Source organism: Pan paniscus, chromosome 14, assembly GCF_029289425.2.
Source record: "Pan paniscus chromosome 14, NHGRI_mPanPan1-v2.0_pri, whole genome shotgun sequence".
Classification (NCBI taxonomy): Eukaryota; Metazoa; Chordata; class Mammalia; order Primates; family Hominidae; genus Pan; species Pan paniscus.
Window position 1 is genome coordinate 24,172,509 of NC_073263.2, and position 22,857 is coordinate 24,195,365.

Consider the following 22,857-nt stretch of genomic DNA (forward strand, 5'->3'; position numbering starts at 1 on the left):
TGGTTTTCTTTAGTGATAACCTTTGAATTGTTTTTCTTATTTGTGTGCTTGCTCTACCAGTGGGTTTTATACTTTCCTGTGTTTCCATGATTAGATACCATCCTTTTGCTTCTGGGTATAAGACTCCCTTACATATTTCTTATATAGCTGGTCTAGTGGTGATGAATTCCCTCAGCTTTTGCTTGTCTGGGCAAGACATTATTTCACCTTCATTTATGAAAGATAACTTTTCTGGATGTAGTTTCCTTGGCTGATGGTTTTTTTCTTTCTGAACTTAGAATATATCACGCCATTCTTTCTTGGCCTGTAAGGCTTATGCTGAGAAATCAACTGTTAGTCTGATAGGAGTTCCCTTATTTTCTCCTGCTGTTCTTAGAATTTTCTCTGTCTTCAATTTTTGACAATTTGATGATAATGGGCCATGGAGAAGATCTTTTTGAATTATATCTGTTTGGGGATCTGTGCGCTTCCTGTATCTGCATGTCTAAATCTCTTGCTATACTTGGAAAATTTTGTTACTTTGTTAAATAGCTTTTCTATCCCCTTGGTTTGTTCTTTGCCTTCTGAGACACTGAAAATTCAAATGTTTGGTTGCTTTGTGGTGTCCCATGTGTCATGTAGGCTTTGTTCATTGCTTTTTTCTTTTTTTTTAATTTTTGTATGATGGGGTTATTTTAAAAGATCTGTCTTCAAGTTCTGAAATTTGTTATACTGCTTGACCTAGTCTGTTGTTGAATTTTTTTTTTTTTTTTTTTGAGACAGAGTCTGTCTCTGTTGCCCAGGCTGGAGTGCAGTGGTGCCATCTTGGCTCACTGCAACCTCTGCCTCCTGGGTTCAAGCAATTCTCATCCCTTAGCATCCTGATTGGCTGGGATTATAGGCACACACTACCATACCCAGCTAATTTTTGTGTTTTTGTAGAGATGGGGTTTTGCCATGTTGGCCAGGCTAGTTTCGAATTCCTGACCTCAGACAATCCGCCTGCCTAAGCCTCCCAAAGTGCTGAGATTACAGGCATGAGACACCATGCCTGGCCTTTTTTTAATGTTTATTCCACATTGTGTCAGTCCTCACATGTCTCCTGGGATCCATCTGATATGTAATCTGTTGGTTTCCCAGCAGTGATAATTTCATGTAAAATCCCAAATCTGACCTGAAATATTTTCTCTTCTCATTATCTTTACATAAATATTAACCATTTTGACATACTGAGATATAATTCAGTTGGTTCATGACTATGCTAGTAGCTCCATTTTTATATACAAATAGACATGCCTAAATCCCATTTATTTTTTGTATACACATTTATTTAATTTTTAACTTTTATTTTAGGTTCAAGGGTACATGTGCAGGTTTGTTATATATGTAAATTTTGTGTCATGGGAGTTTGATGCACAGATTATTTGTCACTCAGGTGATAAGCATAGTACCTGATAGGTAGCTTTTTGATATTCACCATCCTCCAGCCTCCAACCCTCAAGTAGGACCCAATGTCTGTTGTTCCCATATTTGTGTTCATGTGTACTCAATGTTTAACTCCCACTTATAAGTGAGAACATGTGGTATTTGGTTTCCTGTTCCTGTGTTAGTTTGCTTAGAATAATTTTTAAGCTGGAGCTGGATGGCCTCCAGCTCCATTCATATTACTGCAAAGTGCATGATCTTGTTTTTATTTTATGGCTGCATGGTATTCCATGGTATATGTGTGCCACATTTTTTTTATTCAGTTCACCATTGATGGGCACCTAGGTCAATTCTGTGTCTTCGCTATTGTGAATAGTGCTGCGATGAACATATGCATGCATGTGTCTTCATGGTAGAATGATATTTATATTCCTGTGGGTATATACTCAGTAATAGGATTGCTGGGTTACAGGGTAATTCTCAAGTTCTTTGAGAAATCACCAAACTGCTTTCCATAATGGCTGAACTAATTTACATATCCACCAGTAGTGTATAAGCATTCCCTTTCCTCTGCAACTTTGCCAGCATCTATTTTTTGGCTTTTTAATAATAGCCATTCTGACTGGTATGAGATGGTATCACATTGTAGTTTTGATTTGCATTTCTCTAGGATCAGTGATGTTGAGCACTTTTTCATGTTTGTTAGCTGTGTGTATGTCTTCTTTTGAGAAGTGTCTGTTCATGTCCTTTGCCCTTTTTTTAAAATGACGTTGTTTTTTGCTTGTACATTTCTTTAAGTTCCTTATAGATTCTGGATATTAGACCTTTGTCAGACTCCACCTCCTGGGTTCAAGCAATTCTCCTGCCTCAGCCTCCCGAGTAGCTAGGATTACAGGCACCTGCCACCACACCTGGCTAATTTTTGTATTTTTAGTAGCAACGGGTTTTCACCATATTGGCCAGACTGGTCTCAAACTCCTGACCTCGTGATCCACCCACCCGCCTCAGCTTCCCAAAATGCTGGGAGTTCTTTAGGTTTCTATTAGGTCCAATTGGTCAAGTGTTGAATTTAAGTCCAGAATTTCTGTGTTAGTTTTCCATCTTTATGATCTGTGTAATGTTATCAGTGGGGTGTTGAAGTCCCCTGACTATTGTTGTGTGGCTAAGTCTTTTCATAGGTCTAGAAGTATCTGTTTTATTAACCTGGGTGAGCTAATGTTGGGTGCATATATATTTAGGATAGTTAAGGCTTCTTGTTGAATTGAACTCCGTATCATTATGTAATGCTCTTCTTTGTCTTTTTTTACTATTGTTGGTTTAAAGCCTGTTTTATCTGTTTTAGGAATAGTGACCCCTGCTCTTTTTTGTGTTTTGTTTGTGTGATAGATCTTTCTTCAGCCCTTTACTTTGAACCTATTGGTGTTGTTACATGTGAGATGGGTCTCTTAAAGACAGCAGACAGATGGGTTTTGTTTTTTTAATCCAATTTCCACTCTGTGACCTTTCTTTCTTTCTTTCTTTTTCAGAATCTCTCTCTGTCATCAGGCTAGAGTGCAGTGGCATGATATTGGCTCACAGCAACCTCTGACTCCTGAGTTCAAGTGATTCTCCTGCCTCAGCCTCCTGAGTAGCTGGGATTATAGGCATGTGCCATCATGCTTGGCTAATTTTTATATTTTTAGTAGAGACAGGGTTTCTCTACATTGGCCAGGATGGTCTCGATCTCCTGACCTCGTGATCTGCCCACCTTGGCCTCCCAAAATGCTGGGATTACAGGAATAGCCACCGCACCCAGCCCACTCTGTGACTTTTAAGTGGTGTGTTTACGTTCAAGGTTACTATTGACATGTGAGCTTTTCACCCTATCATGAAATTGTTAGCTGGTTTTTTTGTAATTTCTATTGCGTGGTTGTTTTATAGGGTCTGTGAGCTATGTACTTAAGTGTGTTTTTATGATAGCAGGTATCATTCTTTCATTTCCATGTTTAGAACTCCCTTAGGCATCTCTTGTAAGACTGGTCTAGTGGTAATGAACTCTCTTGGCATTTGCTTCTCTAGAAAAATGTTTTTATTTCTCCTTCACTCATGAAGCTTAGTTCGGCAGGATATGAATCTTTTGATTATAATTTGTTTTCTTCAAGAATTCTGAAAATAGATACCTCAATCTCTGCTGGCTTGTAAGGTTTCTGCTGAGAAGTCTGCTGTTATCCTGATGGGGCTACCTTTGTATGTGATCTGGCCTTTTTCTCCAGTGCCTTTAGGGCTTTTTCTTTGACAGTGACCTTGGACAGTCTGGTGAGTATATGCCTTGGTAATGTTCATTTTTTATAGTATCTCACAGGTGCTGTCTGGCTTTATTGTACTTAGATGTCTATCTAGCAAGATTCAAGAAATTTTCTTGAATTATTCCATCAAATATGTTTTCCAGGCTGTTTTCTTTTTCTCTTTCTCTCCAAGGCATGCCAGTAATTCATAGGTTTGATCACTTTACATAATCTCATATTTCTGACTTTCTTCACTTTTAAAAAATCTTTTTCTTTATGTTTGTCTGACTGGATTAGTTCAAAAGACCAGTCTTCAAGCTCTGAAATTATGTTTTCTACTTTGTCCAGTCTATTGATAAAGCTTTCAGTTGTATTTTGAAATTCCTTAAGTGAGTTTTTTTAATTCTAGAAGTTCTGATTGATTTCTTATTAAGATGTTTATCTCTTCCTTCATTTCCCGGATTGATGTAGAAGTTTCTTTTTGTTGATTTCAACCTTGAATCTCATTGAGCTTCCTTGCAACCCAAGCTTTGAATTGTTTATTGTCATCTCTGAGTTTTCATTTTGGTAGGAAGCATTGCCAGAGAGCTAGTGTGATCCTTTGGTAGTGTCACTACATTCAGATTTCTCATGGTGCCACAATTCTTGTGTGGGTCCTTCTCATCTGGAGATGCTAGCACTTCTAATTTGTGTAATTATTTTTGTTTGGGTAGGATTTTTTCTTTTTCTTTCCTTTTCTATAATATTATTGTTATTTTTTTCTTCTTTCCCTTTCCCTCCTCCCTAGGGGTGTGGCTGTAGAGCATGCTGGGTAGGGTCTTTTGGCTTTGCTTCTGCAGCCCTATGCACTTCTGCCAGCAGGTTTTATATTGGGTGTGTGGTTTGACCTGCAAGCCAGTAGATGGCGCCATGGGTAAGAGCTGGCTGTTGCCAGTGCCGCTGGCTGTGTACTTGATCCTTGTTGATTGGGAGGAGCTCTCTGCTGCCCCAGGCAAAGGGCTGATTTCCTGAGTACACATTAATCTGAGCTCCCTCAGCCCTAGGGGTAGGGGGATTGGGGGCACAAGATGGGTGGAGCCAGATAGGGAAGATTCCCCCAGTGTTGTCCTGCTCCCAGTCCAGGTTTGGGACAATGCCGGCAGCGTTTCCCTGTGTCTTTCCCCCACAAAGTCTCCAAGTCTCTCCTCAAATGAGCTCCAAGGCTTGGGAGAAACAATCTCTTCCTCTGCCCGGGTTGCGTGGATCTCCAGTGGAAAGGTGAGACAGAGGGATGCTGTCTGCCTCTCTCACACCCTGAGGCTTCACTCACTTTTGTCAGTCGAATGCTGTCCTGAGGGCTGCTTACCTGCATTGTCCTCCGCAGGATCTGGGATGTCCTTCATAATTCCGGGGAATTGCCATTTTCTTTCTTGAATTAAAGCTCACGGAGTTGGTCTTTACGTACTTGCTTGCTATTTCCAAATGACTGAGGCATGCTAAAAGCCTGTAATCTGCCATCTTGGAAAAAACATCCTTGCATCCTTAAGAGAAATGGCACTTGGTGTTGATACATGGTGTTTCTACATTGCTGAATTCACTTTGAAAATATATGTATATTTTAAAATCTACATTTATATGTGAGACTGGTGTAAAAATATCTTTTATTCTACTGTATTTGTGCAATTTTGGAATCAGTTATATTAATGTACTAAATGAGTTGGCAATTTTTCTTTTTTACTATTATCCAAAAAAATTATAAAAGACATAATTGTTGCTTCCTTATAGATTTAGTAAAAACCTCATCGTGTCCTTTTGTGGAGAGATGGTGAGAGATATTTTTACTGTAAATGTAATTTGCGTATTTTTCACCTGTGAGGCAGAGGTTGCAATGAGCCAAGATTGTGCCACTGCACTCCAGCCTGCGTGACACAGCAAGACCCTGTCTCAAAAAAAAGAAAGAAAATCAACTTTTAAAATGCACTCCTTGAATATTTCTGAGTGTATTTTTATACCACGTATGTTCCTTGAACTAACTTCTTTTCTTCTCTAGGAAGAACCGGAACTATGATTTGTGCCTTCCTTATTGCCTGCGAAATATTTTTAACTGCAGAGGTATGAAAGATGTTCTACAAACTTTGTCTTATGATGATTGAGTTTGCTAGTTCTGAAACATCACTGGTAGGACGTTAAGGTGGTTATTTGAGTCACGGTGCTTAGTAAAATTGTAATTAGAGAAGCAGTTTTTAGAAAGTCTGTTTTTGATACTTTCTTGTTTAACGTGCACTAGTTAGTAGCTGACTTCAGAATCTCTTTGGGCCAGGACTAGAGTGAGGTCAATGAGGTGCAACATTTAAGGGAATGCTAAAAATTGTAATAATTAAAATAAATAATTTTAACACAATATTTTAATAAAAATTAATGCAAAAAAATCTATGATGTATACAATATCAACATTTTAAATAAAGACAAGACCTGATGGGGCAGGATTAAGGTGAGGGGTGTAAAGCCATGTTACACAGAAAAAAACATTCAGTAATCAAGATGCTTCCCTCACTTCACCTGGCCCTGCTCTTACTCCTGCCAGTACCATGTCTTCTTCCTTCCTCGTGAGAATAGTATCAAGCTTAATTAGATAAATTCTCCAAAGAGCCTTGCCCATCCTCACAACTCTTAGGTAGATAAAAAGCAACATTTCACAACTGAAAACAAAGCCTCTCCTGAATGTAAGTATCTTTGCTTAGTCAATACATGTGGAGTCTGTGACCTCTAGAAATTTCTGATAAGACAAGGTGGGCTGTTTCCACTTAAAGCAGAGTTCTCAGTCATTTTTCTTTCTGCCATTTTCTTGCTGAGATGCTACCATTTCCAGCAGCTCTGCTCGAGTTGTTTGGCCTCAGTCTAGGGAAGAGGTGGTGGTTGTGCACAATGCCCAGCACTCCCATTCCACCACCTTTGCTTTCTCTGATTTGAGATACACAGATTTTGAAAATGGGTGTTCTAGGATGGTGTTTTTCAAGCTATGGATCATGATTTATCAGTGAGTTGTAAAATAAAGTTACTGGGTTGTAACTGACATCTTTTAAAAATAAAATGGAATAGAGCACAATAGAAAATATCAAAAGGCTTAAATACTGGTGTGTGTGTGTGTGTGTCTCCTAGGTTTATTAATGTGGATTGCAGCTTAAAAAACAAAAGGTTTGAAAGTCATTGACAGCCATTGATCCGGAGCCCTAGACTGAGATCCAGGGACCTGTATTCCAGACCTGTGCTGCTTCTAACTGGCTGCAGCATCTCCTTGGCAGGTTGCTTGGTTTTCTTTTGGTTTCAGTGTTGTCATTTGTAATATGGAAAGAAGGGTTGGACCAGATGCTTTCTAAGGTCTTTCCAGCTCTAAAATTTTATGAATGTATGAATCCTTGAATGAGAGAAGTCCTAATTTTGTTATTTTCGGTAGCTTCTGCCCAAAGATCACTCGGCCAGGCACGGGTGGCTCACGCCTGTAATCCCAGCATTTGGGAGGCTGAGGCAGGTGGATCTCTTGAGGTCAGGAGTTTGAGAGCAGCCTGGCCAACATGGTGAAACCCCTATCTCTACTAAAAATACAAAAAATTAGCTGGGCATGGTGGTACACACCTGTAGTCTCAGCTACTCAGAAGGCTGAGGCAGTAGAATCACTTGAACCCAGGAGGCAGAGGTTGCAGTGAGCTTAGATCCTGCCACTGTACTCCAGTCTGGGTTACAGAGCAAGACTCTACCAAAAAACAAACAAACAAAATCACTGACTTTAGGAAAGAAGGTGGGCGTAGAAACCCTAAGGGTACCTAATATAGGAAAGGAAAGAGTGCAGATGAACCATGGTTGGATTGTACCCTTTTTTGTAGGAAAGCCTGTATTATTTTGGAGAAAGGCAAACAGATAAAACCCACAGCAGTAAATTTCAGGGACTAGAAACTCCTTCTTAGGTAAGTTTTCTTTTTAAAAATGGGAGTTTTTTAGTGGAGTGGGTTCAGATTGCCACCTGTTATTTGGTTTCATTTTAGACTCTTCTCCTTTGGTGATCAGGCAGCAGCAGTTGGGTGTCCTGCAACAGGCCTTGGTCCCTCCCTGAGTCTGAGGGTCACGTTTTAGGTGCTGCCCACATGCTGGGGACTCTGGCTTCTCCTCAGAGAATCCTGCTTTCTATTCTATACTGGTTATTGTTTACGGAGCTCAGGAGTTGATTATTTTCCCAAAGTAGGAAGGTCCAGTACCCAAGGCTCCAGGACCCTGAAGTGTGTCTAAAATCACCAGCATTTGATTTCAATGTAAAAAAGATCCAAGTCTTTCAGAAACCCTTACTAGGGCAATTCAACCCTTGCAGAACATCACAAAGACTGTTTTTGGATGACTCCTGGTGTGTGTGTGTGTGTGTGTGTGTTTGTGTGTGTGTGTGTGTGTGTGTCTTTTCTGTGTGTTGTGGGGGAGGTGTATTTTAAAAGAGAAAATAAAAGGGGAAATAAACTTTTCAAAACCCCTTCTGTATACTAGACAGTATTGCACTTTTACATATCTCATTTAATACCCATAACACCTATATGAAATATACACTGTTACTCTGTTTTTTCTTTTAGAAACATTTTGTTATGGAAAATTTTAATCATATACAAAAGTCCAGAGCATCACACAATATATCCGCATATAGTCATCACATTGCTGCAACAGTCATTTCAGCCGGCGCCAGCCACGTTTCATCCATTCTTTCCCACTCCACTCACACCCCCCAACCCCACTCTCCACTCTTGCTTTCCCTAAATCTGAGTTATTTTAAAGGAAATTTCAGTCATCAGATCATTTTATCCCACAGCATTTTAGTAGGACACTTAAGTACTCTTAAAACAACAACAAAAAACCTTAACACTTTTTATCATATCTAAAAATATTATACCTTAAAAATCCTTCATATCAAATTTGTTCTCCATGTTTGTTTCCAAAATTGTCTTAAAATCTTTGAAAATTTAGTTTGTTTAATCAGAATTCAAACAAAGTCCACACATTTCATTTGGTTGCTGTGTCTCCTAAGTCTCTTTTAAGAATCTGAGTTTATAGATTTCTCACCATTTTTTATTACTTGTAATTTGTTTATTGCAGAAACCAGGATGTTTATCCTATAGCATTTACAACATTCTAGACTTTGCTGAACTATTCTAAGAGTTCTATATTCACTATCTCATTTAATATTCTCAGTAACTCTATGAGTAGGCACTACTATGACTCTCATCTTATAAATTAGAAAATTGAGGTTCATAGAAAGTAACTTTTGAACCAAAGACTGAAATCTAGATGTCAGTCTCTGAAGCCCTTGTTGTGCACAGCTTCTCATTTATATTGCCTTTTCTATATTGCCCCTGAAACTGAAGTGAGAGCGGATTGGGCATTCCGAAATGGATTTGGATGTGGCTGTAAATGAGTTTTTCTTTAAGTGGTGGGAGCTGAGTAAGTACTCTTGGCCCCGTTAGAAGAACACTCTAACTACTGGCCCTAAACCTTTAGTTTGGGCCAGAAGAACTCAGCCTTATCCACTGATACTTTTCTCCCACACCAAAGCCCAAAACAAAACAAAACAAAATAAAACAAAACAAAGATAGTCATAGACCCTAAGCTAAAAGTGATAGGTGAATTTACTGAAGTGCAGCCCTAATCATGCCATTTCCATGCTCAAAATCCATACTATGTCCCCACTGCCAATGGCAATAAACTAAACGTTTCAACCTGGCACTCAAGAGCCACAGTTTGACTTTTCCAACCTTCTCTTCCACTATGTGCATGCACACATCCCATACTCCAACACATTTAGACTGTGTGCTCTTTCCCAGCCTATGGACCCTTGATACCCTCATGCCATTGCTCATGCCCCTTTTCCTAGAGTCCCTTTCCCTTCTCAGCCTGAAGTAGTCTCTTGCTTTTTCAATTCTTAGAGCCCTTTGTGTTTCTTTTAGGGACTACGTCACTTTGCATCATTCTCTAGTTATTTGAAGTGGTGACTTCTGTATCCCCTTTAAAGGCAAAGCCCATGGCTTACCCATCTTTCCATCCTTTTCTCATAATATCTTGTTGTTTGTAGTGAGTGCCTCCTATGTGTTGGTTGTATTAATTTCTACTACAAGTCCATGTTGTTTTAAGTTGTAGGAGAAGGAAGCGTGGGAGCACAAGCAGCTTGAGGGCCCTGGTGTTTTACAGCCCTTAGGGAAAGGTGGAGAATCTAGTGGCAGAAGCTAAGGGGATGCTAGGTGGAGCTCCTTCAACAACTCTCCCCACACATCTCCTCATCCCCATTTCTTCTGCAGTCATGCATAGTTTCCCTAACTTTAGTCTAGAACTAGCACACCAAAGCTGCAACTGAATCTCTTCTGATTCACTGAAAAAGCAACACAGGGACTCAGCTGCATGTTTGAGAGCTGTGTTGGCAAGACCTCAGGACAGAGTGCCCTCTGTATCTGGTGGTGACCATCACATTCTGATCCTGCATTGTGGGCCATTCTACTGACTACATCTACTCCTAAGTGGAGGACTTTCATGAGCCTATCTCATGACTGGCCCTTTCTAAAGGGAAGTATGGCAGTTAGTTACTTTAATGAGCATTTCCCAATGGGTAAGGAACAGTCTGTGAACCTATGAGTTTTGTTTTGTTTTGTTTTGTTTTGTTTTTAATTTTTGAGACAGAGTCCCGCTCTGTCGCCCAGACTAGAGTGCAGTGGTGCAATCTCAGCTCACTGCAACCTCGACCTCTTGGTCAAGCGACTCTCCTGCCTCAGCCTCCCAAGTGGCTGGGATTATAGGTGCCCATCACCACGCATGGCCTATTTTTGTATTTTTAGTAGAGACAGGGTTTCACCCTGTTGGCAAGGCTGGTCTCAAACTCCTGACGCCCAGTGATCTGCCCACCTCGGCCTCCCAAAGTGCTGGGATTACAGGCGGGAGCCACCATGATGGCCAACTTTTGAATTCTGAACCAGTTGATTGAGTACCAGAGCTCTTCAATACCTTGAAGAAAGATTCAGGGGAGAGCCGTTGTGAACAGCTTGCCCCAGGGAAAGGACAAGGCTGAGAGAATTCCAGGGCTTCCTGGAGAAAACAGAATTGAGGAAATGCAAAGTGAAGAAATTCTAGCATCAGGAACAAGAGAAGAATGATGGGAAACCTGCTACTGAGATATGGAGGTATTCCTCTGGAGTTTTCACTTATACCATTCTCTCATGCCCAGGAAGCTGCTCTTCACCAAACCACAAGCCTTCCTCTAACTCAGTCACAACTAAGCTTCTATCTGGACACTGATGATGCTGTAACTGTTTTGTTGTGCTTCTGATTAGTTGCCCTCTCAACCATAAGCAGCCTATAAACAGGGCCTGGCTCCATCCTTGTTACTTCCCCATTGCACTGAATTCAGTATTTTTCCCTCAAGGTAGATAGTTGTGGGGCAGCATCCCTAAAAATGTCCAGTTATATAATGGCATCCAGTAAATGTTTTCTTAATTACTTACCTCCATTAACAAGCTTTATGCAAAAAAAAAAAAAAAAAAAAAAAGGAATGCTGACTTTAGACTTCATCTCCACTTAAAGGAAGATTTCTGTTGCTTTTCACAATAGATATGTTGGATATTTTGCACAAGTGAAACATCTCTACAACTGGAATCTCCCTCTAAGATGGATACTCTTTATAAAAAGATTCATTATTTATTCGATTCGTGGTTAAGTGCTTTATGTGTAATTGAAGAATTGGGCAGGAGGGCCAGAGTCCCCACTCTGGGAGAGTTTTGCTCATAGTTATATATACAAGTGAGCCTAACTCATACCTGTCTTTTTACATATTGTCACATAGGAACTCCTCCTTTTGTATGCCCCTCCTCCTGCAATTGCCCATTGATTGCCAGCCCTTAGATGTTCTTCACTTTTTCTTTTCCATCACCAATTTGGGGGACTTCATCCCCTCCCCATCTCTCCTGTTCTCATTGCTCCTCCGGTCTCAACCCAGGTGGACTTTTCCGGGCAGAGGGAGCCTCTGATGAGGGAGGAGGAGGACCCATGTGCCCTCAAGCCTGCTTATTTCTCAGAACCACCTCTAGTTCAGAGTTTGCCTTGGTGGAGGTGTCTCGGTATCATATCATTTTCTCACCTTCTTTTAGAGACATATTTTTTTCTCATCACCCTGGGCTCTTCCTTTCCCCTCTGTCCTCCATCTGTAACCCTCTCACTCCCAGCTTACACTCAGGGGAGGTGGGAAAGCAGGATGTGTCTGTGTGGAAGGGATGGGGCCTCACCACTCCCACTGCCGGAGAGGTAGCAAGGAGGCGATGCTCGGAACCCCTAAAGCAAACCTCTTCTAGCAGCCAGCTTGTGGACCTGAGATGGTGCCAGTGCTGGGTGCTATAGGTGCCATGGGGCCAGGATGCTGGTGTCCACACAGACAGCCTAGTATTTTTAGCCTTCTGAGTTTAGTTCTACATTTCACTGATTTCTGGTAGACATCAATAGAAAGAAATTCTGCACGTGGAATGGGAAAGAGGGAACTGAGGCAAGAAACTGTGATTTCTAATGACAAATGAATATCATGGTGTTAGTGAAAACAAAATTAAATGAAAAGAAAACAAACAGCGTATGAGATGAGCAATCAAAGATAATACACTTGTTTATAAAATATTTGTTTTAATTTTCTACCTTTAGTTTTGTACATATTTGAATTAAAATTAATGTAGAGTTGAGAGAAAAGCAATAAAAAAATTAATTGGCTGAGAAACCAAGTCTTTGAGGAAATGCTGAGGGAAGTGGGTCATTTGAATTGAAAAAAAGGAACAAAAGAGCCTTTGTCTATAAATATATACTGAACACCACGGGAATTTTTGGATATAACTATCCTATATTTTTATCGAGATTGCATCAGGAACTGGCCTTAAAGTAGGGCCAAAGTAGTTAAACTACAGTATTTATTGTTAAGAATCATTATGATTAGAAGTCTGAAGACAGCAACATATTAGCAAGAAAGGTTGCAAGTCACCTTCCCAGAATTGTCTTTTTCTTTTTTTTTTTTTTTTTTTTTGGAGACAGAGTCTTGTTCTGTCACCCAGGCTGGAATGCAGTAGTGTGATCTCGGCTCACTGCAACTTCCGCCTCCCGGGTTCAAGCAATTCTCCTGTCTCAGCCTCCTGAGTAGCTAGGATTACAAGCATGTGCCACCACGTCTGGCTGATTTTTGTATTTTTAGTAGAGATGTGGTTTCACCGTCTTGGCCAGGCTGGTTTAGAATTCCTGACCTCAAGTAATCCTCCACCCACCTCAGCCTCCCAAAGTGCTAGGCGTGAGCCACCATGCCCGGCCTACCTTCCCTAAATACTTTTTCTGGAAAGATAAAGTGATGGGATTCTAAGTCTTTGAAGCTGAACTATATATATGTTTTTTCTCTTCTCTAGTCTTATAAAATCTGCTTTAGGAGACAGAACTAGGCTTGAAGCCTTGTCTTTCAAAGACGAAATTCATGCAAGACCAAATAAGTAACTATTGATACATTGTTAGCTTGGATAATTTTTTCTCTTTTTAATCCATGATGTTAATTGGTGAGACATATTGATGTTCACGCTAACCAACCTAACTTTTTAATTTCATTTAGGTGTTGGAACAGGCGATGTATGTGATCTAAAATTCCAAATAGTAATGGAGAAAAAGGTTGTCTTTTCCAGGACTTCATTAGGAAATTGTTCGGTAAGAGAAAACATGTGAATTGAAAAACTCTGATGTTTGTTTTAAGGCTAAATGTCAAACCAGCAATGTTCACCTCCCTAAACTATCACTGACCGTAAAGAGATTCCGTAACGCTTTCTGGTTACCATCCAACTTGGTGTCACTGGGTTTGGATGCAAACCAGAGATACATTAACCTGTTTGTTCAAAACAGTTTTTTCAGGGTGCTTTCCAGAATTTATTTCTGGTCAGTGTTGCTTTGCCTTTGACACTTCCACAAATGCTGAGCATGTTCCCAGGAATGTATTAAGGATTTTAATTTACATATCTGGTCATTTTTAACCATATTCTCTTCTTCTCAGTCATTTGATCTTTTATTATATAGCACTGATTCTAAAAGTTTAGTGTGCATGAAAACCACTGAGGAGCTTGTAAAGATTTACATTCCTAGGTTGTACCCCCAAAGTATGATTCGGGAAATCTGGAATGGGGCCCAGGAATCTATAGACTTAGCAATGTCCCAAGTGATTCTAAGTCAGACGTTCTGTGGGATGACCCTGTGAGAAACAATGCAAGGGTGAATGAACTGGGGAGGAACCTCTTTATCCAAAGCAAAGGGGACCTGGTAGTCAATGTTTTGCTACAATGAAGAAATGCCTAAAACTATATACCTTTTCTGAAACAGTAAGAAAGCATCCTTCATGGTCTAATAACCATAAACTTTTAGAATTCCTACCCAGGCCTTTGTCTCAAATTCTCCTGTTACTAACCCTATTCCCTGCCACCCCCTCCTCACTCCGCCCCCGGCTTTTTTGACCTCTCCCGACTGAGGGCATTCACCCAGGCCTGACCCTTGGCTTTCTGTTCTTAGCAAATGCTTTATTCTTAAAGGATGACCCATTCCCCTTACTTCAACTATTATTTGTTCATTTACTGAACAGCTGATGCAGGAGCTACAACATGAACAGTTTCCACTCCAACTCAAATGCATTCGCCAGTCTGAATTATCAAGGAGCTTTCTCTCTGCTTCTGCAAATGGCACCAGCATTCTTCCACTCATGCCTTGGGCTCTGATTCTCTTTGCCTCGGCCCTCTGAATCCAGTTAGTCATCCATCTCTGTTGATTATGCCTTTGACAGTTTTCTATGTTCTCCTTCCTTTCTGTTCTCACTGCCACTAATTGGCCAGAATCTCCTTTGCTCAGCGTAGATTTCTGCAGTGGTCTCCTTACCCTTTCTTTCTCCTTCTATAATGCAATGTATAGAATCCTGAAATATGCATCCTGAAATATTCCTCTCATTGTGAAAAATTGTAGGTAGAGCAGAAGACACACTGTGTGCCCGTGGTCAGAGCCAGTTAACACCTTTGGCTCAACATCCTTATCTGTAAAATAAATATAACATCCAAGTGTAATGGGAATTCAATTAGATAATATATATAAAGTTTCTCTGTGAACTATAAATCACTAAATAAGTGTTATATGTGATAATTATCAGGCCTCTTTGTCACATAGGAAATGCCCCACCATATTTTTCAACAACTTCTCTCTTATTTCCTTGGCTCTTGAGCTCTGAAGATATAATAGCCCTAACGTAACACCTGAGCTCTTTTCCATCAGTAGCTTGACCAGCAGACTTCATTCCGAATAAACTGGGTCATCCCTTTTGGCTCTTGGAACACAACTCTAATTTAGTTATTTGGTTATAACTAACCAAATAACTTATTTCTTTCTTTCCTTCCTTTCTTCCTTTCCTTTTTTTTTTCTTGAGCCAGGGTCTTATTCTGTCACCCAGGCTGTAGCACAGTGGCATGATCATGGCTCACTGTAGCCTCAACCTCTTGAGCTCAAGCAATCCCCCAGTTTTTTTTTTTTTATGTTTTGAAGAGGCTGGGACTTGCTGTGTTGCCCAGGCTGGTCTCAGACTCCTGGACTCAAGCAACCCATCCACCTCAGCTGCACAATGTGCTGGGACTATAAACATGAGCCACACTGCCTGACATTGTTTGTTGTTGTTTTTCCAATTTCTTTTCTTTTCTTTTTTTTTTTTTTTGAGACAGAGTTTTGCTCTTGTTGCCCAGGCTGGAGTGCATTGGCACAATCTCGGCTCACCACAACCTCTGCCTCCTGGGTTCAAGCGATTCTCCTGCCTCAGCCTCCCAAGTAGCTGGGATTACAGGCATGCACTACCACACCTGGCTAATTTTGTATTTTTAGTGGAGATGGGGTTTCTCCGTGTTGGTCAGGCTTGTGGGGAAAAGAAAGAGAGATCAGACTGTTACTGTGTCTACGTAGAAAGAAGTAGACATAAGAGATTCCATTTTGTTCTGTACTAAGAAAAATTTTTCTGCCTTGAGATGCTGTGCTGGCAGAAACATGTGCTGTGTTGACTCAAGGTTTAATGGATTTAGGGCTATGCAGGATGTGCTTTGTTAAACAAATGCTTGAAGGCAGCATGCTTGTTAAAAGTCGTCACCACTCCCTAATCTCAAGTACTCAGGGACACAAAACACTGAGGAAGGCTGCAGGAACCTCTGCCTAGGAAAGCCAGGTATTGTCCAAGGTTTCTCCCCAGGTGATACTCTGAAATATGGCCTCGTGGGAAGGGAAAGATCTGACCGTCCCCAGCCCGACACCCATAAACGGTCTGTGCTGAGGAGGATTAGTGAAAGAGGAAGGCCTCTTTGCAGTTGAGATAAGAGGAAGGCATCTGTCTCCTGCTCGTCCCTGGGCAATGGAATGTCTCCGTGTAAAACCCGATCGTATATTCCATCTACTGAGATAGGAGAAAACTGCCTTAGCGCTGGAGGTGAGACCTGCTGATGGCAATACTGCTCTTTAATGCACCGAGATGTTTATGTATGTGCACATCAAAGCACAACACCTTTTTCTTAACCTTGTTTATGATACAGAGACATTTGTTCACATGTTTTCCTGCTGACCCTCTCCCACTATTACCTTATTGTCCTGCCACATCCCCCTCTCTGAGATGGTAGAGATAATGATCAAATAAATACTGAGGGAACTCAGAAACTGGTGCCAGCGTGGGTCCTCCCTTTGCTGAGCGCTGGTCCCCTGGGCCCACTTTTCTTTCTCTATACTTTGTCTCTGTGTCTCTTTCTTTTCTCAGTCTCTCATCCCACCCAACAAGAAACACCCACAGGTGTGGAGGGGCAGGCCACCCCTTCAAGGCTGGTCTCAAACTCCCGACTTCAGGTGATCTGCCCACCTCAGCCTCCCAAAGTGCTAGGATTACAGGTGTGAGCCACCGTGCCTGGACCATTTTTCTAATTTCTACTTTGTGTTATTGCTGGTCTTTTTCCCTCCGTTTGGACTAGAGTCTATTTTCAGAGCTCTTCTTCCTTTATCTAAATTGCTTCATGCCGAATTCAATTTCTACCTCCTTAATGAAATTTTTGCATTCTGTACCTTCTGTTAATTAGCCCCCAATAGTGCATAACAGCACACCCAGTCTTTATCATACAGATTGAGTTATGTACCATTCTACTATTGTTTCTTATGTGTACAGCTCCCAAAAGGGGCCAACTGAGTCTGCACCTCCTTTTGTGTTTTCCACAGGGCCTAGCATAGACCTTTCTTATTGTGAGTGCCTTTATTTATATGAGAGTGAGTCAAAGAAATAGTATAGCCTCAAAGTCATTCATACCATAACTTGAGCTATCTTTGGTCACTCCATCCAGCAGCCTGCATTGGTCAAGTTCAAAGATCCCATTGACAAACACAAGAGTTCTGATAAAACATGATGAGCAGGGGGACCCCCACTCTCCCTCTCCCTTGGGAGGGGCATGCAGGCCTAACCCCCAAGTGTTGCAGACCCCCATTGTTATTTTTTAAATTTAGGAAATAAAAAACCATGATGAGTTACGCATTGCTTTTTGAATGTCAATGCTAGCTTTAAAATTGAGCTTCTTAATATATTCTCAAAAAAGGCCCTAACCCATGAACATCAAATGACACACATTAAATAATATTTAATTGATTAAAGTCTAATAGAAAATTCAATACTTTTTAAAAGTGTGGCACTTTTGAAAAGTGCCTCATGGCCAGGCACGGTGGCTCATGCCTGTAATCCCAGCACTTTGGGAGGCCAGGGTGGGTGGATCACGAGGTCAAGAGATCGAGACCATCCTGGTCAACATGGTGAAACCCCGTCTCTACTAAAAATACAAAAATTAGTTGGGCGTGGTGGCACATGCCTGTAGTCCCAGCTACTTGGGAGGCTGAGGCTGGAGAATCAATTGAAGCCGGGAGGCGGAAGTTGTAGCGAGCCGAGATCATGCCACTGCACTCCAGCCTGGTGACAGAGTGAGACTCTGTCTCAAAAAAAAAAAAAGAAAAATGGTTCATGATAACCCTCAAACATGTTGGCCTTTAAAAGACATAAGCAACAGGCTGGGTGCAGTGGCTCATGCCTGTAATCCAGCACTTTGGGAGGCCCAGGCAGGCAGATCACTTGAAGCCAGGAGTTTGAGACCAGCCTGGCTAATATAGTGAAACCCCATCTCTACTAAAAATTCAAAAATTAGCTGGGTATGATGGCATGTGCCTATAGTCCCAGCTACTCGGGAGGCTGAGGCACAAGAATCACTTGAACCTGGGAGGCAGAGGTTGCCGTGAGCCGAGATCACGCCACTGCACTCCAGCCTGGGGGACAGAGAGACTCTGTCTCAAAAAACAAAAAACAAACGAAAACACACACACACACAAACAACAGTATTGCAACTAGGAAAGATTATTAATAATTATTTATGCATGTAGTGATTGGTCTGTGAGACCAAATTACTTGATAAATATAGGAAGTCATGATAAGTGAAAAGGACTTTTTGTTATCGTTATCTAGGTTTATAGTTCTCAATTCCATGTGTTCATTCACAGATACTGCATGACATTGAAACAGCCAGCATATTAATTAATGTATATGACAGTCCATCTCTGTATGATGATGTGAAAGTGCAATTTTTCTCTTTGGTGAGTAATCACAAAATAGCCTCTGCCATTGTTCTTGTCTGGTCTAATGATTTTATTTAAGATTTACTTTACTACAATTCCCAACAAGGGAGGGGGAGGGGGAGGAAAACAATAAATCTGATCTATAACAAATTTTTTTAAAAGAACATATGTAATTTGAATAATTTTTGTTCATTTGTTTTTTTCTAAATTGTAAATTTTCTAAATTTTTCTAAATTTACATGTATTCTCAAATACAAAAAAATACAAAATAAACACAAAAAAAGTAAAAGCCAAGATGCTAAAAAAAAAAAAAAAAACCCAAAGGTACATTTTACTGCATAGCAATGATTACATTTTGTTTTGCATCTTTTTTAAAAAATTAAGAATTGAGACAGGGTCTCACTCTGTCACCCAGGCTGGAGTGCAGTGGCGTGATCATAGCTAACTGTAGCTTCAACCTCCTGGACTCAAGCAGTCCTCCCACCTCAGCCTCCTGAGTAGCTGGGAGCACTGAATGGAAAGAGAGTTAGGTTTGGGTGACTCAGTTGGGTGAAACACAGAGAAGGTAGCACAATACAACACATGAAATAACCAAAGCAGTTTTTTATTAATTCCAGAGAGAAGAGGGTAGCACACTTCGCAGGGCCAACTGGAAGGGGGAGCCATCCAGGAGACCTGTGCTTGACTGATGGGTGGGAGCAATAGCGAGAGAGAGGGAGGGACCTGAGAGTGGAAGGCTTTACTGGGATGTAAGGTGCTACCTGAGCAGGTTTCCTGCGGGGAGGTCTAATTTGGTTTAACACAAGCAGCCATGAGTCTCTGCTGTGACTGAGAGGTGGTCACTGATATATCCACGTGGTCCCTGCAGAGTATGGGGGTCTGTAGGGTGAGTCAAGTAGGTTATATCTAGCTGCCCCATAATGAAGTGGTCACCAGGAGAAGATTGTATAAGGCAGATATCGGGATCAGTCACATGGAGAAACTGGGAGGAGGTGAACTGGAAACTGCTGAGGGTGACTGAACCCCGCTTCTGATATCAGAAAGTCCAATTTATATTTAAAAGGGATGCTGAGGCAACAAAAAAATTATAAGAATTCACTACAATCTAGTTGGGTATATATAGGCATAGGTCCTTAGTAGAGTCTGTTTGGCACTACCTAAACCAGATTCAAATAGCAGCATTTAAATTAAATACCTATCATGGAAAAAATACTATTCCTTGAAAATTTTGATAGAAACAGCAAGAGAATGCAATAGCATTTTCTTAAAGCCTCCTCCTTTGTGTCTTGAGTGTATTGTTATAGATTGCAGAGTGCTACCTATTTAATGGTTATAATTGTTTGATAAATATAAAAAGGAATAAAGGAAGGAACTTTAATTTCTTTGGAATGATTAGTTCTTGGTATCAGTTTTACTTTGAATTTTTTTTCTTTTTAGAATCTTCCTAAATACTATGACAATTGTTCATTTTTCTTCTGGTTCAACACATCTTTTATTCAAAATAACAGGTATGAATATAATATAAATGCATAGAAACAGCCTAATCTTCAATGTCTATATATAAGGCGTAATGGCAAGTCTTTCGCTGGTTGTCATAAACTTAATTTATAGAAAGCAAAAAATCCTTGAGCCACCATTGTTCATTGCCTTACTCCTCTTACTCTGGTTATTTTAAAAATACATTTGTTCTTGAGACCCACTGTTGCAGTATCCTCAAGGTCCATGCCATAGAACTGTGTTATGAGTTCAAAAGTATTATAATCGGATCTTAAGTGTGGTAGTAAATTCCTCCTGGAGAAGTTCAATATGAGTCTGCTTAGCACCTTCAATATATCAGGTCCCTGTCAGTAGGTGCTGATTTACCAACGACGAACCACCACCAAATTTTGTGCTAAAGTAAGGCAGGACCTAGGGAGGCTTCAGCTAGCTGAAAAGCTGACGGACACACTTAAATCTGGGAGAAGTTACAAGACACAGTATTAAAGAATACAGCTAAGAAATATCATTAAGTAATGATCTATTTAAATAGCCATTTAAATGTGGCTTTCTAATAACTGAATTGGGAAACCTTTCTGAAAAATTATTAATTGGGTTTGGAGATTACTGTTCCAAAAAAACCTTCTACCATATTTGGAACCACATTTCTCAGTCTAGAAGTTCTCCACTATAAGTAGCATTTGTTTTGTGATGGTGAAAAATTGGGATTTTTTTTTTGTATCAACCATACTCTTCAATACAAAAGGACAAAATATTTTTTAAATGATTTAGATCAGAGTTGAAGAAGTGGCTGTGATTATATGTGGCATGAATTGATAGTTATTGTTACATTCAGTCCTAGTCTTTTCTTCAAATGTGAACTGGATCGAATAACTCCTTAAGTCCAGCAAGGCAAAAGGAGATTAAACCTCTGGTCTACACACTTGCAATGCAAAACATTTAATGGATTTTGATAGAGTGAACTTTGGATTTGACAGAAATTTTTACAAGTTTTTTTTTTGGATGCATACAAACAATAAGCTTTTTCTTCTAACATGAGCAAAGTCCCTCAAAAAGTGAGACCTGGGTGTAGCTTCATTTGATGCTGCTCCTCAAAAGTGGTTCTTGCTAAAGGATACAGTCTTTTTCCTTTAAAACACTATGTTCATTTTGGAGAAGTGATAAGCTACATCACTTTTATTCTTACTTTTATATAAATTTCTAAAGATTTCTGTAACATTTAAATTTACATATTACTTGGTAAAGCTGTTTTTGTTAGTTATGAGATTGTTGTTTAGCCAAAAATGCTAACTTCCATCATTTAGAACACCAGGCATAAATGGGTTAACCAATTTATTGGAACGCTCAGCATGTGGGAGTTATGTCCTACTGCTCAAGGTCATTTCCAAGGTCTGATTGTAAAAATTCAAAAAATTGCAACCTCACACATAAATTAAAAGAGATATAGTATTTTATTCCTGGGTTTTCATTCATGTCTATCCTGACTGATTTCTGTCACAGAGAGAAATTTAGATATTTTATTAAACTTGGATGTCATTAATTCCATATAAAGCAATGCTAAGACAGTCAGCATGTGTTACTGATGTGTTGCTGAAGATTAAAGTATTTTTAAGTCTCACCAAAAAGGTGGAAGGAGCCAACTGAGACACAAAAAAGGGGCTGAGGTTCTATTCACGGTGAGGTTCTTTTTTTGTTTCTTGCAGCTCTAACGTGGGTACCCAACTGCGTGGCTTTTCGTTGAGCCCCAATATAAAATGTAATAATTTTTTTTCTATTCTCAGGCTTTATCTACCAAGAAATGAATTGGATAATCCACATCAACAAAAAGCATGGAAAATTTATCCACCAGAATTTGCCGTGGAGATACTTTTTGGCGAGAAATGACTTCCAATGACGTTGTAGCTGGATCCGATTAAGTATAGTTTCCCCTTCCCCTTCTGGGAAAGAATTATGTTCTTTCCAACCCCTGCCATGTACATGTTCATATGTCCTAAGTCTTCCTTGGTGATGTATCTATATTTATATATGCTTATATATGTTCTTCATAAATCTATTAAATATATATGGATAAAATGTCAGTGTTTTTCTTGTTTTTTGAAGGCACATACTTCACAGTTTTCATCTTGTATTTACATAAATTTGGAACACAGTATGCAGGAACATCAGGCATCATTTTGAAGAACTTTGAAATAGAACTTTCATAGCAAAAACTTGAGATATTTAAAAATTGTGATTCCCCAACCCCCACTTACATATTTTTGGTCAAGTATTTATTCCCTGCTTTGGTTCACATTTGTAATTTCAGATTTATTAGAAAGCTAATTTATATTTTTTCTTCCACTTCATTTACAAACTGTCTGTTAACAGATTGGCAACAAAGACTAAGTTTTAAATCCAGAAGAGAGAAGTGTTTCACACAAGCAGTCCGCCAACTCCCAACACACAGTCTCTCATTCCGAGCACTAAATAGGTAGCTTACTTGACAAGCTTCCTTTAATCACACACAGACATGGGGGTTGGCGTAAGAAGATTGTGGTAAATATGAAGATAAGTAATCTTTGGTAACTTCTGCTTCTGTTTAAAATTGTAAGTGAAGTCAAAAGAAATATTTGTCCTTAGAGTAATCTAGGTGTATTATTTTGAAATTCACTACTCCTGCTCACAATTCACCTAAGCTTGGGGGGACTCTGAAGGGAGGTTATCTTTGCGTTATAAACACTGGTTAGCCTTACGTCTTCAGGAAATCATTATTATTTCCTCTTTGGTGCTGGGTGCTACTTTTTTTTTTAACAAATTTTTTATTTGTATTTTTTATTTCTTGAGACAGCATCTCACTCTGGTTGTCGAGACTGGAGTGCAGTGGTGTGATCTTGGTTCACTGCAGCCTCAACCTCCCAGGCTCAGGTGATTCTCCCACCTCAGCCTCCCGAGTAGCTGGGACTATAGGCGCATGCCAGCACACCCGGCTAATTTTTTGTATTTTTAGTAGACACGAGGTTTCGCCGTTGTTGCCCAGGCTGAGCTCAAATTCCTGAAC

The 22,857-nt window shown here is 40.1% G+C and overlaps 1 protein-coding gene across 1 annotated transcript; it reads left to right on the forward strand.

Moving 5' to 3' along the window:
• The first annotated feature begins 1,688 nt into the window (after positions 1–1,688).
• On the forward strand, positions 1,689–21,889 carry LOC100986079 (phosphatidylinositol 3,4,5-trisphosphate 3-phosphatase TPTE2-like). The gene is made up of 6 exons (XM_034936469.3): positions 1,689–4,925; positions 5,698–5,759; positions 13,285–13,376; positions 18,249–18,341; positions 19,761–19,831; positions 21,602–21,889. Exons 1-6 carry the CDS (start codon positions 4,801–4,803, stop codon positions 21,702–21,704), a joined length of 546 nt encoding a protein of 181 aa, XP_034792360.1. The 5' UTR covers positions 1,689–4,800; the 3' UTR covers positions 21,705–21,889.
• The last annotated feature ends 968 nt before the right edge of the window (positions 21,890–22,857 follow it).